This window comes from Artemia franciscana, chromosome 14 (assembly GCF_032884065.1).
Source record: "Artemia franciscana chromosome 14, ASM3288406v1, whole genome shotgun sequence".
Lineage (NCBI taxonomy): Eukaryota > Metazoa > Arthropoda > Branchiopoda > Anostraca > Artemiidae > Artemia > Artemia franciscana.
The window spans coordinates 34698619-34718384 of NC_088876.1; the positions used below are offsets into that span (position 1 = coordinate 34698619).

The following is a 19766-nucleotide window of genomic DNA, read 5'->3' on the forward strand; positions in this document are numbered from 1 at the left end:
AAGAAATCAAAATCAAGCCTTTTATGGATTGAAACTAAATTTAATTTTAAAATTTTTTGTTTAAAATAAACAAATAAATAACTGACCTGTGAATTACAAAGTTGTAACTTATTTTTAAAAAAAACTAGGGCTGAGGAATCAGTCCACTTTACCACTGACAAGCAACTCCAACTCCAGACATGTTCAATACCCCAATTCCAACTCCTGAAACTTTAAATATAGTTGCTCTAACTCTATCTCTGACTCCTAACATTTTCTTTCAAAGAAGTAAGAACTCTGACTCAAACTCCCAGCACTTATGAAAAACTAGATGATTATAATTTATAATTACAAACAGGTACTCTCCAAAAGTATAAATTAATAATTTCTATATAATAGTGAAGGATTGCCTTAAAAGCTTGTCAATGGAAGTAAATCATTAGAGAGCAGCTCAAAAACTCCCAATATATTGGGAGGAAAAGGCCACATTTGATAGTCAATACAGCAAACAAGCACAGAAAAGCACACATCCTCACACTATTAATTAGATGGATACACACATGTACACATATGAGTGCAGTTGGTATCAGTGAGTCACTCTGCTGTGTTGTTTACTGAATAGGCCTAAGTGTTGTTAGCTGTAGGATTTTCAAACAAATATATTTATACTAGGCCTACATGAGAAACTTAACTTCTGTAACTGGTAGACATTTAAAAATTATATAGTTTTGTGATTTTTTAAAAATATAATTTCAGCAGCCATGTTAATAGCTAATGTTTATCTTATAGATCTTATATTCTGTATTGCCAGAATTGCTGCAAATTACAAAAGAGGCATCTTGGCCAATCTATTAAGAATTTTTCAATCTTTCTGCATTTTATATGTTATGTTCTAAAAGCATCACTTCTGCAGTTGTTAAGGTGCTTGAGAGATTTGTTAACAAAGCTCTAATTGAACATCTTGAAGTCAATAACGTCCTCTCCACATCACAACATGGATTCAGATATGGTAGATCTGTGGATACTAGCCCCATCCAAACATGTGAATTAGTGACTACACTGTTTGATAAGGGTCTTCCTGTTGACATGATTCTTCTTGATCTTTCCAAAGCATTTGACAAGGTTTGTCATGAATTCCTCATAATCAAACTGAAGGCTGCAGGTGTCAATGAAGGTGTTGCACAGTGGATTATGGGTTTCCTCTCTGAAAGATCACAGACAGTCAGAATTTTTTATTCACAAGGCACTCCTCATTTCTCTTCTCCCACAACTACATTAAGTGGCATGCCCCAGGGGACTATTCTAGGACCAACACTTATCAACTTCTATGTCAACAATCTAGCCACCCTTCTTTCAAATCTTATTACCCTTTATGTTGATGACTCTAAACTAGTTGGAAAAGCGGCGAATCCCTCTGACCAGCAATCAATTTAACAGATCTTGACAGTCTAGGAAGATTGGCTAACATGTGGCTCCTTACTTTTAATGTTGACAAATGCCATGTCATCCATTTTGGCAAACACAACAAGCATCATAAGTATTTCCTTTGAGACAACTTCCTTTCTGCTGTTTCTGATGAAAGAGATCTAGGGGCTATTGTTGATCACCAATTAAAGTTTAGCAACCATGCAAATTCTGTTTCATATTCTGCAAATAAATTCCTTGGTATCATAAAAAGAACCACCTCCAGCCAACACTCAAGAGTTTTTATGAAGTTATATAAGGTGCTTGTACACCATGACTGGAGGTTGGAAAGTCATTGGCAGCCCCTTTTTTCAAAAAAGGTAAGAAGTTGCTTAGCAGAATGACAAATTTCCATACAAAGAAAGACTATGTTGTTTGAAGCTGCCAACACTGACATAACAAAGAAAAAGGGGTGATATTATTTCAACCCAAAAAAATCCTTTGTAAAAAACACCCTTCCCAGTCTCTTTGCACAGCCCTTGCAGTCGGGTACTAGAGGACATTCAATAAAGCTCCTTATGCAGCATTCCATGAGTAGACACAGAAGTCATTTTTTCAGCCTAAGAGTCGTCAATCTGTAGAATCAGCTGTCTGAAGAAACAGTTTCTGCAACTTCAACTGACATGTTCAAGTCCCACCTGGATAAGGAATGGCTCTCCCAGGAGTTCCTTTACAATTGGGAAGCTGCTGAGTGCTCCACAAGAGTCTAGATCAACAACCACAACCTACATTAAACATATCTTTGTTCATCTCTTTGTGCATCACAAGGATGGAAAATCCTTATATCACTCCAAGCTGAGATTTAAGGTAATGTATTTGCAAATATTATATGTATATGTTTCTATAGTGATGCAAATAATTGAATAAATTGTTTCTATAGTAGTACTGTAGAACTATGGTGCAAATAAATCCTATTCACTGTGATTGGCCTACAAAATATTTGGCTTGACTCCAGCCTTTATGTGTTTCTATAACTCTGACTCCAAAGGGTCTAACATTATTGCTGTTATTCCAACTCTATTCAGCAAAAATAAACTAAAACTTTAACTCCACAGACTTGTTAAAAACCAACCAAAAGAAGCAAAAAGTGTTTAGTAAAAATGTAGCATGATTTATAAACAAAGCATAGTCTTTTGTGTCAGATTGTGTGAGGGCTAATCATGCATTTATTAAAAGGTAAAAATAACTGGTATTCTTTGGTGAAAACATGGCTTTGTCTTAAATATAGATACTTTGATCTGTATATGAGCAAAAATATATACCATAGCAAAGTGCAAACACTGGGAATTTCAACAGTACTTGCTTCTATATAAACAATATTGCCATGTAATTTTCAAATTGCCCCAAACCAATGGTCATTAGTGACCCAAACAGTAGTCACCAAAAAAAAGTCAAAAACAGCATAAGATTAATAAAAGTCTGAAACCTGTATTAATTATTCCCTATAAAATCATAATTATTATCATCTAACATTTCAAGACTTTTTGTTTGTAATGATACCATTTAAATTTGCTGTGAAAAACTTCTTTAAATGTCTGCTGTGAAAAGATTTTTTCAAAATTAAATTTTTGTATTAAAGACAATTCTGACAACTAAGTAGGCTAAATTGGGAAAATAAGAAAAGGACACAGCTTGTTAGAGATAGGTAAAATACCAATAAGATGGAAGCTGGTGAAAAGGCAAATCTTCAATGAAAAATGGCTGCTTTTCTGCAGTATACTCTAAAAAACTGGATTTTGGCTATATTTTCTGATATAGTCTAAGTTAGACAAAATCAAACCAATGGCACCTATTTATATTATAACTATTTGCATAGGTTATGATATATACCAAATATTCAGGTAGCAAAGAAATAAATTTACCTCTATAGTCAGAATTGCAATTCAAATTTAACACATATTTTGCATTAAAAATGAGCTTTGCCCACACCCTTATATTCAGGCTCTATCCCACCCTTATATTCACCTTATATTCAACCCTTATTATTCAGGTTATATATTTGCATATTAGGGCAGGGGTTACCTCTATAGTCAGAATTTCATCCAAATTCAATTTCATATTCATTTTTTCTATCGGAAATGAAGTTAACCTCCCCTCTCCCTGATTTCCAAATATATGCCCTGAATTGGAATATAGGCCTACCTTGAATTAGTATATAGACAGCTGAGGGTAAAGTTCATTTCTGACAAAAATGAATGTTAAATTTGGATTCAGGATGTAATTCTGAATATAGCAGTAAGTTGGTTTCTTAGTTACCTGAATAGTCTGTTAATATACACATTACTTGAAAAATGTATATAATAATAGCCTAAACTGATTGATAGAAAATTCTTTAAGCCTATATTAGGCTAATTGCACTAGCCTATTTATTTTTTAGCCTACACATTATTTGTTTGTTCAACATCTGAAACCATCATGGGCTTGGTTTGGGAAAGGTGCATTGTCTGAAAAGTAGTCATGACATTTAGAAATATCCTAGGCTAGCATAAATAAGTAGCCTTATAGAATATAAGGATACTTTTAATTGTTTTGAAAGTTTCCTTAAGAATCTGCCAAAAACTAGGCTACATGAGTAATTTGTATGGATTACCAGAGAAGTGAATGGAAAATCTGGGCCTGATGATAATCACTTCACAGCCTGGGCTATTAGATTTCTACCCTAGCCTATAACAAAACCTTAACATTAAGTATAGCCTAGGCATAAAACTTAAGATTTAAACTAACAGTGCTGAACTTTCCTTATCAAAATAGGGGCCAAATTGATAATGCAGCTAAACTAGCCAGTTTTTAACAAATGGAAGTTTTCATACTATTAACAATATCTGCAGCCATTTTATACTTTGTGACAACAATGTCTTCTGCAATTGTCTTTTCGATTTGCTCTTCATCTCCAGAAACAGACATTTTTCAAGGAACAAATTAGCTTATTTCAAACTCGCGGTCTTCTGTCAAATTAATATTCTTTTCTTCATAAATTCTTTTGACAATAGAGTCATCTTTAATATAAAAATCTAATTCACTAGGTGCCTCTGCATATCCGGCTGATAAGAATGCTATTAGGCTCAATTTTAATCTCAGCAATGATAAAAAATAAACCTAGATGTTAACAAGTGGGGTCAGCTGGGGTCCATATATCCTCAAAACTATTTTGTCTACAGACTTTTAAAAATTTTCTTTTGTAAGATCACTGAAAAATGACTTTTCCGGCATTTTATTAAATCATTTGAGAAAAGTCACCCCTTCATTCTAGACTTTGCAAAATACACTTTTGCCAACACCGAATTCCCATGAATAGGCACCAATGGTACTAATTTTTATACATAGACCTATTGAGATAGTTTAATTCACTATGGTGGGGCCAGAAAATTACTTGATTAGAGGGGTGTGATTATTTTCGGCTAAAATAGTGGACGTCAATTTTTCAAAATCTCAAACCTAATGCTGATGCCTATACAATCTAGATCTTTGTGGTTCAGCAGTTGACACATGTTGTCACAATATTAATTGGGAAAGAACATATGGATCCCTCTGAACCACTTGACTACGATATCCTGACCAAGATCCGTCAGTAGTGGCAGTAGTGGCGTAGTGCCAAACGCTGGTGCATTTGGATTATGTACACTGGTGGTGGTGGTGTGATATAAATTCTGTAGGGTCACAGTGTAACTATGGCAGTGGCGGTGTAATGTCTGGGGAACGCTGCAGAGTATGTTACGTCATCGATCGGTCCCGAGGGTTCTACAGGTTCTACAAGGCTTCTTATGTCAGCTCTGCTCTCATAGTGATCAAGTTTAATTTTCTGTATAATGAACTGTGTTATGCCCTGAATCTGCTTCAAATATTTTAATAATAGCAAGGAATTACTTTTTTCTAGCAACGTATTATCCAGATTTTCCGTGACAAAAATATTTTCTTTATTGGCTGTTTACTCAAGAAATTGTCTAAATTACTTCAAAATCGATGAAAAATTAGAGATTCACCCTAGTAAAGTTTGACCAAACGAACCCTACGGACCTGATCTAATTTGTTTCATAGTTTTATGTTCTTGGAGATCTTTGTTTTAAAGACGAGCAAACATCAGTTTTAGGGTACTTACTTTTTGATGGAGAGGGGGTATAATCTTTTGATTAAAAACTCTTTGAAGAGAAGAAAAAGCCATTTCTTTTGTGTCAGCATTTGTGCGAACGAGCAAAATAAATGGTCCTGGCGCAGATAGGTAATTTTTCCGTCAAACGTTACAGAGAATTACATTTTATGTGGTTGTATATAACTAGTTTAAGTGCCAAAGATAATTTACGCTGCATTCCGTTCAGCTTATTGTAAATGTTGCAATAGATTTTTGGATTTAGCAATAACTTGTTGATGAATTGTACTCAGTGGAAAACCGTATATAAAGAAATTTTAATTCCCACGAGTTACTTAAAAGTTGAAAAATAGAAATAAACTTCACTGTTCAGGTTATTCTTGAGGTTTTAAAAGTAAGACGAATAGTGATGGATCATATGAAGATATAAGTGACTTAAAGTCAACAATTAATGAGAGCACTTCATTAATGGTTCGTGTTTATAGCCTGAAGGTCAATTCTAATGCTGTATTAATATTTATTAGTAAACTACTTATATCAAAAGGTATACAGTGAAAAGTATAGCAAAACATGATACAAAAGCAAAAATCAATAACAACATCAAATAAAATAAAACGAAAAAACGAACGGATCAATTCATGGCGAGGCGACAAACATCGGATACGCTGTTTCCAACAACCTTTTGTCTAAACCAGTCAGCTTCTCAGTACGATTTGGAAAATAAACCTTACTTACTATCTTTTGAGTCTTGTACTAAAGAGGAAAATAAAGAAAAGAATTTACAGAAGCGGAAATATCTAGCACAAACACCACTACAATCAGTTTCCATAATTCGAAAAGTTTGGGATGAAATTTCAAGAGAGACAAATTTGCCAGGTAAGTATGTGGTGAACCAGTGCAATGAACGTTTTTAATTGCACGCTATCTACCAAACTATGACCGAAGCAAACAATCCACTCAAAATAAAAGTTTGTGTTTTAGCCTTGATATGTTTTTCGATAAGTTGTAAAGCAAATATTTGAACTTTTTACTAACTTTCTATCTTCTTCTTCGTAATATACAAAAAAAATTCACAGGTATGGTTGAACAGAATCTCCAGCATTTCAAAAAATTTAATTTTTCTTTGCCTTTCTAAATTTTTAATGTGAACACTTTCTGTGGTTTCATCGCTGCGGCGATACGGGAGACGCATAGGATTGTGTTTTCTGCAACGCACCTGTCTATATATTCTTCTTATGTTTATGAGGTATGTGGATCAGTAGGATGTCCATTCACCTCTTAGACGTTACAAAAATACCTTCACTGATTATTGAAAGCTTCTGGCAATATTCCTAGAAAAAAATCTGCCGGTTGATAGCAAGCAACGTGCTGGTAGCAAAAATGGCGTCTTTTCAGGATAGATATCATCAACTTATAAGTAATAGCTTCTAATTCATGTGACAGGGAGCAATTTGTGAGACCATAAAAAGTTAGGGGGATCTTTAATTTATGGCAGTAATTCCTTAATCTCCTGGAATCATTATCTCCTGGGATGCAATCAAATAGAACATGTTGAGCGTTTTCCAACGTCTGACTATATGAAACCAACCAACTATATTATTATTATTTAAGAATTAACGACGCTTCTTGACTACTAAGGTCCCTGTGTCGGCCCTGCAGTGCATTCCTGCAGCGTGATTCGATCTCTGGGTCCCGTATTACTAAGCTAAGGTCAATCCACTGTGCTACCACAGGACATCCAACTATATGAAAATTAAGTAACTGAGTTTTGCGCAAAGCTCTTATAGCACGCCATCTAATTTTAGATTTTGTTTCTACCTAACAATCTAGAAAATTTCCGCCGTAGGATGCTTCTAGGCTACTTCTATTTTTCTAGGACGACAAATTAACTGGTAGGTTTGCAACTGTTTAGTCTATGAAGATGAGTATTTTACAGAAAAGTTTTTACCCCTGTGAATGACCCCAACCTTGGTAGAATTATAGAAAAGCTACTTTTTGTTAGCTTGGAAAGGGGTCTGTTTAGGAAAATAAAACTTTGGGAATGAATCAAAGGCCAGAAATATACTCTAGGAAGATAGTTGGTTTGCTAATTGTCTATTGATTTCTAAATATTAGAAATTTGCATACCTGGCAGACCCATGCCTATTGGAATTCTGACCTATTGGAACAACATCAAGCTATAGCCCATTTTAACATTCAGTTCCTTTTGGTTTTGTTCTTAGAATGCAATTCCTGTTACATGAGTAAAATTTAAGGCCATATGAATTTATTTTTTTCTAAATTTAGGAAATGTATTTGCAGATCTTTGAAACTTTGTAAATTAGGATCAACAGTTATGAAGCTGTAAACAGGTCACTTTTCTTGTCATTCATTTAAGGAGAAGATCTATTTCCAATGTTTCATTTCTGTAATAAAAAGATTTTGGTGAAATTCTAGTTGATTGACTTCTTGCTATCTTGGAAAGTTGTTGGGTTAGGGAATTGAAATTTTCAGGGGTAGGTCTACAGAAAAAGTACATCCTGGGAAAGTATTTTGAGGTCCCTAACTATACCCCATCCCTCCTCTATATAATGCAGCTTTTTGTGCATTACAGCTTATATTTTGGTCAAATTTGATCCTATATTACTATTAAAAGTGTAAGTCCTTGCTTACCTTAGAAAAAGTTAACTTTTCACTGTTTTTTAAGCTACTCACCTTTTATGGTATAGTTAAGACTGGAATGTGGGCATTTAAACAAACCCTTTGGTCAAGTTTAGATAACAATATTTTGACAAGTTTTATCTAAAGACTTTTAAGCAGGGGTAAATAAAGATGAGAAAATTGAACTTAAGGGGTTTCTCACTCATAATTACAATTAAGTACAGGTTATCCTTAGCAATTCTTCTTGTAATTATTTATACATATATATTTTTTTTATGTTAATTTATGGAAACTTTCAATATTTATTTATGAAAGAAGAGGTCTTTTTAATTTTTGTCACATTGATATAATATCAAATGTGCCACCTATATATGAATAGCCTACTATGGTGCTACAACAGGGAGTTGCCCAAATAAAAACTTCAACAATTTATTATTCAAGAATTAGTTTTTACAATATAGTAACCCTGCTTTTTTGTCTCTTATTGACTTTTCAGATTTGTTTTTATTTACTCAGATTTCTTGAGTCTTCAAAGGTATATCCAAGTTTCTGTTGGGGGGAGGAGGGGTGAAAGAAAAGTACTAAACAAAGGAACAATTTGTTTACATGTATTTTTGTTAATTTTTATTAACAAATAAAAAGAGTCAAAAAAAAATTTGGGACAGGGTTAAAACTTGGTAGCCAACCCCCTGGGTACAGCTTTGGTAGTTTCTATGTTTTTGTGTGTCAATAACATCTATTTTTTAAATCCTAATGGTGTAGAGAACATCCATTTGTTCAAGAAGGCTCAATAATGATTTTTAGAAACCTGAAGAGAGGCAAAACAGAAATCTGAGACCAGTGGTGTCAATTACAGGAGAGACAAGGGAGCCACCCCATACTCCTCCTCTAGATGTTTTTAAAATATTATCCTTGAAAATGCCTTTTTTTGTGTTGTGTTTTGTTTGAAAAAGAAAATGAATCCCCCCCTGCTATATTTTCAAAACACATTTTACACCCCTCTAAATTTTATGATTTGACACTGTCTAAGACAGGACCTCTGAATTCAACAAACACAAAGAAAACTTATGAACAACTATGGATTTATTAGCAGTCTTTAACAATATTTCTATCATTATAAATTTTTCACAAATATATTAAAAATAAGAATGCTAAAATACCTTACAACTTTATCAAAAGCTCCTTTCAGATCCCAGAAAGCTGTTCTGGCTCCCTTGGGAATTGTTATGTCACTTGTAATTACCTTTCCATGTGTCATCCAGTATTCAAAAGAGTAATTAATGTGGAGTTCATATATTGAGGAGACCATTTATTTTAGTGAGGCTGTGAGAAAATTAATCAATCTTTTTTCTTTAAATTCAAACAGGTTAGGAAAAAACAAGCCATATCTAGGAGTGCTAGATGGTATGAACCCCTGTCCAAAACCTTTCTCCAACTGGTAAAAACATAACAAAATGATTATAAACAAGTCTTTCATGCATTTCATAAAGTTTTTTTTTTATAAACCTTCCTAAAAAAAAAAAAATTCTTTAACACCCCTTCCCTGCTGGAAATTTCCTGGATACCACCCTATGAAAGAGATTTAAAAATTTGAAAAATACCAGTTTTCAAATTTTAAGGGGCGAGTAACATTTCTAAATCTTCTATATTGGTATTCTGCCTTGGCCCAACATGTGCACAATAACCCTCACCACTTCATTTTGTTTGAAAACACTTCCATTATTGCCTCTGTTAAAGTTCTCTTGCAAGTTTTCAGAGAGGAAATCAAAATTAGCAAAATTTATTGTTATAAGAAATATATAGTTTTATATTTTTACATATAATACTATACCATATACATTTATATAGAAGTTTGTACCATCACAAGAACAAATAGCCTAAATGTAATTAAATAAAAAACAAGTTTTTTTTCAGCTGAAAGTAAGGAGCAACATTAAAACATAAAACAAACAATTATTAGTCTGCATATGAGGGGGTTGTCTCTCTTTTCATTATCTTGCTCTTTACATTAAAGTTCAATTTTGTTCTAATTCTTTAAGCATGACCCCTGAATCACAAAGACCATTTATTTAGAATATATAGCTCTTTTAAAAGTAATAGTATATATGATATATATATATATATATATATATATATATATATATATATATATATTTATACAATAGTTTTATAAATATATATTTAAAATTAGCAAAATAAACCCAAAATAAGCCCTTAATAAACATTAATTACAACACAACTATCCAAAACAGAAGTTTTTCAAAGGAAAGTAAAGAGCCATATTAAACTTAAGACAAGCATCAACACATTCCTATAATATTTAAAATTCAATGTTTCATGAGACACCAAGAAAGGAAAAGATATAATTAAAGAAGAAAAAAAAAATCAAATAGTTGAGAAAACAAGAATTTTGTCAGCCAGTAGCAAAATGTGAAGACAAAAATCAAGTAAATATTTTGACAAGGACCTCTGCTAAGTCGTCCTCAGTGCTAAAAAAAAATCTAACTTTTGATTACTTTTAATCTAACTAACTGATAAAACAAAACTTTGCTGATTTTGTAGTTATATTTGGCATGTGGCAAATCTGCTGTTGACTGCATGATTTAGGTTGGATATCACTTGATGCCTGTTTTATGCTCTTTTATAATTCAATAATTGATTTTGGAGGAATTTGCATTTTGAGCCCCTAAAGGGTTCAAAACAGCTCACAGTAACTACGAGTTTAAAGATTCTAAGGAATATATATAAATGATTGTAGTGTTTTAGTCTCTTTTTTTTGGAATGAAAAACTGTAAAATTCAGAGAAAAACTTTTAAAATTCTAAAATAGTCTGTTGAAAGAACCCTAATACTCAGCCAGTACTCTAATCTTGGACAGATGTCCTAATTAAAAAGTATTTTCTTATGTATATATAGACAACATACTCTACTATCATTGCATAATCTAGTCTATTGAGAAAGAAACACTATAAATTGACCTGGATATCCCAGCATATCCTTTCCATAATTGAGCTGCATTTGAAGGCTATGTAGCAAAGAACATAACAGAGTACAGACATCTCAATGGCATAAACTATAGTTTAATGTACAGGGATATTAAGATCTTTATTGATCAGAAAGCTAAAAATCTTCAATATGCTTCTAATAAGAAGTGACATAATTTCGTCAAAATCCTGGGTGAGGGCAAAGTCAGAGCCAATTTTTTCCAAATCAAATGACAATGATAGTTAAAACTGAAAATGAGTCATATACTACCATAAAGGCAAAGATACACAAAAGAGAACTGGCCTGTTTCTCTGGATAGTTGAATTATAATGACTAATCTTAATTTTGACAAATTTTTTTGCAGAAGCTAAATATCAGCTGGGGGGGGGGGGCAAATAGAAGTTTTGGGTGGACAAACTTGGATCTAAAGGGGGAAGTTTCCTCTGAATACTAAGGCAGTGAGTACATCCTGACCCAGACCTAATTTAAGCAGCCATCACCACACCCAAGGTGACTTCTGACCTTGTAGTGTAACCATCTGCAGCCTTTATTTTTCTTTTTAAACAAAAAACAAAAACAAAAACAGAGTAAGCCATAGGCTTGTCTCTCTACAAAGTGACAATAAACAAGAATTGGACCCCTGGGTATTGATAAGCACCACAATAACAAATAAACTCCATGGATTTAGGACATTACAAAAATAAGCAAATACACAAAGTAACAAATTCAAGAAACTCATTTTGAGCAGAACAGATCTTACAAATACCATACCATAAACATTACAGCTCTATATAGTGTTCTTCATAAAAAGAAGTTCTAACCAAAGCTGTTTTAAAAGCTATAGCATTAATTCTTGAAATGACATGGTCAGGTAACATGCTACATGATTTAATTTACCAATTTACATAAGAACCTTGTCCAACCTTTCTTAAAACCTTTTTCTGGTACAATTTCAATGAGTTCTGCCATGCAGGCAAATAATGGCCAAGCTAAAGAAGTTACTAAAAGATAGATTGTCAATACCTTTAATAATTCAAGATGTATTAACTTGGTCAAATCTATCTCTCCTGAATTGTAGAGATAATAGGCCCAAACACCTTAGCCTACACTTAGCATTTCTTCAATTAACTGTGAATCAGATTTTCTTGTTGGCTACCACACAGATATGTAGTATTCAACTATTGGTTCTGTAGTTGTCTTATGCAGTGTGATAAAGCTATGCAGGTTAAACCTTCTAAAAATTCGTTTTATACAAAGCAAACTAGTTTGCTTTACATGATACAACTAATGCCTATTTATCAAAACTCAATTGGTTGCCAAAACTACCAAGGTCCATAATAGAAACAACCAAACTTTTCACTACATCACCAATGGAATGCTGGTATGCTACTCCATTCACTAAATAATTCACTACATTTCATTTTCCTAATTAATAAACATTGAGTTTAAATTACACCAATTAATCAATGCCTTTAAATCATCCCATACAAGAGCCATGTCAACTAGCAAAGGTATTCTCCTATAAGGCTTTACGTTATCTTCAAACGTTTTGATTTTGCTATGTTGAATTACCTGTGGCAAATCATTTATAAAAATGTAATACAAGACTTGTCCCATACAACTACCCTGAGAGACTCAACTCAAAACACTACACTGGTTAGATAATCCCTTGCCAATCCTAACATTCCATGACCTCTTGTGAGGAAATCTGTAATCTAAGCCATAGCTCTTAATCCTGTCCCATAATTTTGGCATTTTTTCTGCAGTAGAGGTATTGAAACCTTTTCAAATATCTTACAAAAATTAACACAAACACAAACTTTTGAGCTAAGTCAGACATTGTTTGAAAATCATTAATTAATTCCATTGACTGAGTATGATAAGACCTATTTTTCCTGAAACTATGCTGTGCTACATGCCAAATATATTTTTTTTTAAATGATTCTGGACCCAATCAACAATTACCTTTTCCGTAATCCTAGAAAGATTTGAAGTGTTTGAAATAGAACAATAATTAGTGAACTCTGACCTTAATTCACCCTTTTTCCTGCTGCTTTTTTCCATGCAACAGGGCATTTACCAGAGTAAACAAAGGTTAAAAAGAGAAGCAAGAGGACTGGCTAAGCAAGGCGAATTCACATATGACAACATTTGAAACACTATCAATATTATGGGCTATATCAATGGAAAGATTCTGAATGATCTTTTCAACCTGTTTAGGTACAATGTCAGAATCATCAAACTACAACTTATTTTCCAGTAAAAGAACTACTGCTATGGAATTACATTGCACATGAGCAGCAGGATTTACGAAGAATGACAAAGTTTCAGTAAAAATAGCTGCTGCCTTTCCCCTATCTTAATAAACAGATTCACCAGTGACTAGACCACTGAAGATCATAGATGATGGTGACTAATCATTATTGCCCCTATTTACATATTTCCAATATCTTTTTGGGCAGCTTTTCAGGGAATCAATGACAGATGACTCTACTGATTCAGTGCATGATTGCAGAGAGTTTTTTGTAACATTTCTTGCTCTCTTATAGGCACACTAGGATTTATCATCTTTAACCAACAGATGGTGTCTCCAAATGAGATCCAAAATGTTGTAAAATGTCTAAAAAATAATCAAGTCATTGGATAGGATCAGCTGTATTTCTGCAGAACTCTTCAAGTACTGTGGTACAACAATGATACTGTGCATTCAGTTTATCTTCTCAGTTGTATTGGTAACAGAACATGTATCAAAAGATTGGCTGGCTCTCATCATTTTGCCACTTTGGAAATGAAAGGGCAGTTGCAAAATTTGCTCTAATTATCATGGAATTATGCCTCTCTCTGTTTCCAGTAAACTTTTTGCAATGACACTAATGGATAGATGCTCTGCCTTGCTACATAGAAATATAAGAGCTCAGCAAGCAAGATTCATAGATGGCAGGTCAACAATAATTCAAATCTTAACTACACACCAGTTGATTGAGAAGACACAAAAGTTCCACCAAAAAGCATAGGCTTCAAAGCAGCTTTGGTTCTATGGATTATCATTTGCTCTTGCTGATACCAAGAACCAGAGGGCTACCCCATAAATATTGCTCACTTTTTGAAAAGCTATATTGTGGATTGGAGCTGCATGTAACTCAATGGAAGATGTGGTACCACTTTATCATTGAAGACAGGTGTCCACCAAGGTTTTATTGTGGCTCCTGGGCCCCTCAACTGCATGATACACCACATTATGACTTGAACAACAAACTGCCTTAGATTTGGTCTCCAGTTTGGAACTGTATGCTTACTGATCCTGACTTTGTTGATGATCTTGCATTAACTAGTGACATCATCAAAAGACTCATTAAAGCTCTCCATGTGCTTTCAGAACAATACTTCAAAAGTTGGTCTGCAGATCAACTGGCAGAAAACCAAAGTTATGCCCATCAAGCCCTCCACCTCACTATCAACTTTAAAGGAACTCAACATCTGGAGCAACTCAATAGATCTGGTTGAAAATTTCAGTTACCTGGAATTCACACTGTCAAGGGATGGTTTGATTAATAAAAACTTGCATCCCAAATAGCCAAAGCACCAGCAGCTGTCAGAAGGCTGAATAACAAATAGCAAAAACCAAATATAGACCACCATACTAAAATTCATATTCACAATGCTTCAGTCCTACATGTTGCACCAACACAGATTGTGTTTGCTCTTTGAACTCATCCTGCATGGATGGAAGTCTCCCAGAGGAAGCCCCCTACTAAGTGGAAAACAAAACCAATGAACTCCTTGCTAAAGCCCACATCCAAGTAGAAGGAGCCACAAGCCTGGCAAATAATAGGTCAACCTAAAGGTGCCTGGTCTCACTGTTTTCTATACTGTCCTGACAAGAGCCCCCCCCCCTGATGGTCCTAGATATAGCCCTAGAATATACACAAACTAAAAAAAAAATCAATAAAATAATAACAATTTCATTAAAATCACTTAGGTATGGTAAATTTCACAGATCCAAAATGCAGTAAATATGTCATAATTAGGAAGATTTGGTTCATCTTGAGATGATAAACAATAAAGAGATATTTTATTTAAGACTATAAATGCAACCTTAGGGGTTCTTTGCAATTGTCAAAATGCTAATATGACATCTGAAAAGAGTTTTAAACAAGGAATCTGATAGTTGCTAATTATATTTTATGAACCCCTTGTATGTATTCTTCTGTTGAGTCACTAGTCTAGATTGTGTCCTTTTTATGAACATGCTTTAAGCTTGAGAGTAACATGGCTAATACTGCCTAATTTCAGACATGGGATTTTAAGCTTAGAGTAAATTATCTAAATCACACATAGATGATTATGAATATATTCAATCTAAGGCAAGTATTGTGAAGCAGAATAATTGTATTTAACTAAGCTAGAATGTTAGGGTAACTTCTGTTTAAATATATAGAAACCAGATTTTTCTAGATTATAGTATGGAAACCCTAACTAGCCCAGTCACAAGTAAAAGTGGTATAAGTTGCACTTGTAAGTATTCACAATCATAGTTAGTTGCAGTCAAAGTAATTAGTAGTCTCAGTTGCAAGTACTTGCAATCACAATGCATGTTGCACTAGTGGGTTATTGATGCATGCAGGAGATAACTTCCTTTTTTAGTGAAGCAGCAAAACATCATAACCAGGTCAAGAAATTAATTTGTATATGATTTATGTTCCCTGTGAACTTGCAACAAAAAATAGGATCTAAGTTCCAGAAACAGACGTAGTTTGGCATTGAATTCATTTGACTCTGTAAGTTTAGCCAGAGTTGGGTCAGCTCTAAACGACTATATGAAAAATTTTAGGAACCCCTTTCCCTAATCAGGTCAGTTATAGCTGCTGGTTTGATACACAACCTTGGTGATTCTGTTTTTCTTTTTTTTGCACTGGTTTATCTGGCATTACAAGTTAACTGTTGATGAGAATCACGTACAAAAGTTAATACAAAATCTATGCATAGCCTAAGTGTATATCAAACCCATTAAGGGGCCTTGGGTATAATTGTCTGTCAAGCAACTATTATTGTGTTTTAGCCCCCTAGTGAGGTCAGATGCAGCCTTAGGCACTATTTAGGCGTTTACTGATTTTGTGGTTATGCTTTTTTTTGTTAAGGGTACTTGTAGGACAGAAATCAAGCATAATAAGATATACCATTCTGTTCTCATTCTGAATATATTAATAAGGGATGTTACAATTGTGCACTAGGTAATGAGTCATGCATAACCCTAAGCCATACACAAAAGTCTACTGATGTTTAGTTTGTTTATTATCTTACTCAGCTTTATGAAAAATAAAAACAAACCTGCAAAAGCAGCAAAGTTTTGCATTTAGCCTTGGACTATTTCTGCCCTTAGGGCTGAAGAGCTTGGTTAGAATAGAAATTGTAGTGATTACTACCTTTGAAAAGACATTAGAGAGAAAGTCTGATGGTTGCTTCTTTTTACTATATGTTATTTTTCATCAAAGTGTGATCATAATGCCAATTTGGGAACCTAGAAAGTAGAAAGGTAAAGGGTCCTGATTCAGGAATTTAAACTTTTGAAGATAATATTCATGTGATATTTAATCCTTTTATTGAATTTTTGTCTCATTTCTAAACCTTTTGATTCGATACTTATAGAATAGCAGTAGAAAATAAAGTAGATACATTTTTAGATACAAAGTAGAAAAAGATGCCTTTTTAGGCTACCATTTTCAATACTTTCAAGGGAGGGGAGGGGTAAGCCCTTGGACTAGATGAAATAAAAAGCCTATGGATGTGTTTTTTCTGTTTTTTTTTTACCTCCCTAGGAAAAGTTCTCTGGCCTCCCACCCCAAGGGTGTAATATAAGTGTACCTGTGTCTACAGTTCTGTTATTTTTATTACACAAGCTTCATGTTTGACGTTTTAGCTAAAATGGAAGAGGACGAAGCAGAGAAAAGAGGTATCCTGTGTCTCAAGTCTATTAAAGTCTATGGCACAACTGGGGATTTAAGCTGTAGCAGCAATCAGTTCCCCCGATTGTATAATCGAGACTATGAACATGTTGAGTTTATTGACCATATAGTGACAGAAAGGGACACACTCCAGGGATTGTCATTAAAATATGATTGTACTGTAAGTATTTTCACAAGTTTTTGTACCTATTATTATTTACCTATTTTATTCACAAAGAAGAAGCTAAATCATCCTTCAGTTTGATTGTTGGGATGCACTAGCTGTTTTGGTTTGTCAAAGAATTAATACGTATATTCAACAAGAAAATCAATATGTTCAACTAATTGATTGCGTTTGCTTCTATCTTACCTGGACAAAAAAAAATAAAAAAACGGAAACATTTCAAACTTATTTTTTTTCTGAATTTGTCTTACATAGCTCCAGTTTTTGGTTGATTGTTTCACCTTATCCTTTTGAATCAATAGATGCATTTGTTACCCTTGTATCAATCTATTCAAGTCACCTAATTCCCCCCAAAATTCTTCCAGATAAGTAATTTTAATAACAAAATTATTGTCTAAAGGAATTTGGATACTTGTCCGAATTTTCTTTGTGAAAAACTACAATTCCTTCTTTCCTGCTTTGTAGGTAGCTTACATTACATTTTACATTTACATTTTTTACATTTTACATTTAAATTTTTTACATTTACATTTTTTACATTTTACATTTACATTTTTTACATTTTACGTTTACATTTTTTGCATTTACATTTTTTACATTTTACATTTACATTTTTTACATTTTACAATTACATTTTTTACATTTTACATTTACATTTTTTACATTTTACATTTACATTTTTTACATTTTAAATTTTACATTATACATTACATTTTTGTTTTTTTTTCTTTTGTTTTAACCTACTCGCCCTAATTGTACAACTGTTACACTAATTATACATAGTTATGTTAATCATTCTAAATATACTAAATAGTCCTCTGACCTGAAAAAAAAAAGATTATTAAGTAATCGAACCTCAGCTGCGTGGTTAGTAAGTTATCTACTAAATTTCTTATTAAAATGGTACCATTGATATTAACATCTATTTTACTCACTGTCATTTAGCTGCAACCTAATAAATAATGAACCAAGGCCCATGCAACCGAAAATTGAAAAACGTGTTGAAAAAAAAGGTTAGTTAGTGAAAAGTTAACTGTGTAGCTGATTCAGGAATAGTAACTATTATCTTGATTAATCTTAACAGTAAAATGTTACTTCGAAAATAAACTTCTGAGATTTTCGAGAAATAGCACCAATTATGTCAATTCTTTTTCACATTTCAAATCAAACCTATGGAAATTGTGACTAGGGATTTGGGGCCCCTCCTAAAATCAGAGGGGGGCTATAGTCCAATTATCTCATGATAATCTGCTTTTCATTTTCTGCTAAACTTCTAATCCTGTCTTCCAGCTTTAATTGCTGATTCCCCGAAGTTCAATTCTGTGCTGACTAAAAATATACTATGACCAAGGTAGTAGGAGATAAAAATGTTAACTGAAGCCATAGCAGGAATTGGAAATTTTGGGAAGCATCTTGCACAAATTAGAAGGACCGAGTATGGGTCAGTGTTTATTTCCAGCGAAATTTTAATATTTGCAAACGAAACTGTTCCCCTGGAAAACTGGAAACCTTATTTTGCTTCTTCCATAAAAACATGAAAAAGCAGGATGACCATTGCACCCACACCTGGACCCAGTGGGGCCACCCGTGGGGAAAACCAACTTCAACTGAAACGTCAACAATAGGCATGGATACTTCAATCTCCCTGATGATAACCCCTTCAGGCCCCTGATGATGAACCCTGCAGGTGGTTCTCTTAGTGCCACATTTGCATGATGACCCTTGAAACTAGAAGACATCCTCTTGAAGATTGTCCAGCTAAGAATATATCATGGCTGGAGTTTTCTCATCTTTTCAATGTTAAGCTAAAGGATAGTGCAGGGAAGGAAGGCTTTGACAGCTGGCAAAATATATGGCAAGGGTGAAGGGAATCTGACTTCATTTCGAGTTTCCAAATCAATAATTAGTTGTTAATGTACTTTGTCAAAGGAAAGATTCCACAAGTGTTGGAGTAATGTTGCAAATCTAACGAAAAAAATAATAGTGAAGATAAATCAGCATTATCTGTTGTTTTATTCCCCCAACCAATAACTTTTTTTTTTTTTTTCAGCAACTTGGTGTTACCAAGCTGTATATATTATGGTAGAAAGACTTACATGGAAATTAACCCACTCCTAAGTTCCCATAGCACCTAGACAAATTATTCCCGATTCATATTTACAGACCTGTTTTCAAGTCCAAGCACCTTGAATCTATCATCATTAGGTGGTAGCTACAGCCTCAAAGGTGCACCCGAAGGCTCGTTCTGGTAATTCCAGTTTGAGACATGTTGCCTAGTCATCCCTCAGTGATGACGTTGAAGTGTCATGGTGATCTTTGGCAAACTCTTCAAAGTTTGAGTCATTTATAATGTTTATAATATAATATAATAATTTAATAAACACAGAAAAAGTAAAGCCACCCCTCTCTTGCTTGCCACCAGCCAATCAGAGGAGCATTTATCTGTGACTGTCTAAAAGTTAATTTGGAAGCCAATGTGTTTTCTTGGT

The 19766-nt window shown here is 33.7% G+C and overlaps 2 protein-coding genes across 3 annotated transcripts in view; one reads left to right on the top strand and one right to left on the bottom strand.

Moving 5' to 3' along the window:
• Positions 1–4418, bottom strand: part of LOC136035633 (proliferation-associated protein 2G4-like) — a 47090-nt gene extending 42672 nt beyond the window's left edge. Inside the window, exon 1 of the mRNA XM_065717528.1 lies at positions 4254–4418. Within this exon, the coding sequence (XP_065573600.1) occupies positions 4254–4347 (94 nt within the window). The 5' untranslated portion in view covers positions 4348–4418. The remainder of the gene's footprint in view (positions 1–4253) is intronic.
• Positions 4419–7351: 2933 nt separating this feature from the next.
• The window catches only part of LOC136035639 (lysM and putative peptidoglycan-binding domain-containing protein 2-like), a 38467-nt gene continuing 26052 nt past the window's right edge, over positions 7352–19766 (top strand). The window contains exons 1-2 of one of the 2 annotated variants that reach the window (XM_065717542.1): positions 7352–7419; positions 17069–17274. In XM_065717542.1, the coding sequence (XP_065573614.1) occupies positions 17074–17274 (201 nt within the window). In that variant the 5' untranslated portion in view covers positions 7352–7419; positions 17069–17073. The remainder of the gene's footprint in view (positions 7420–17068; positions 17275–19766) is intronic. The other variant, XM_065717541.1, reaches the window with a different exon arrangement.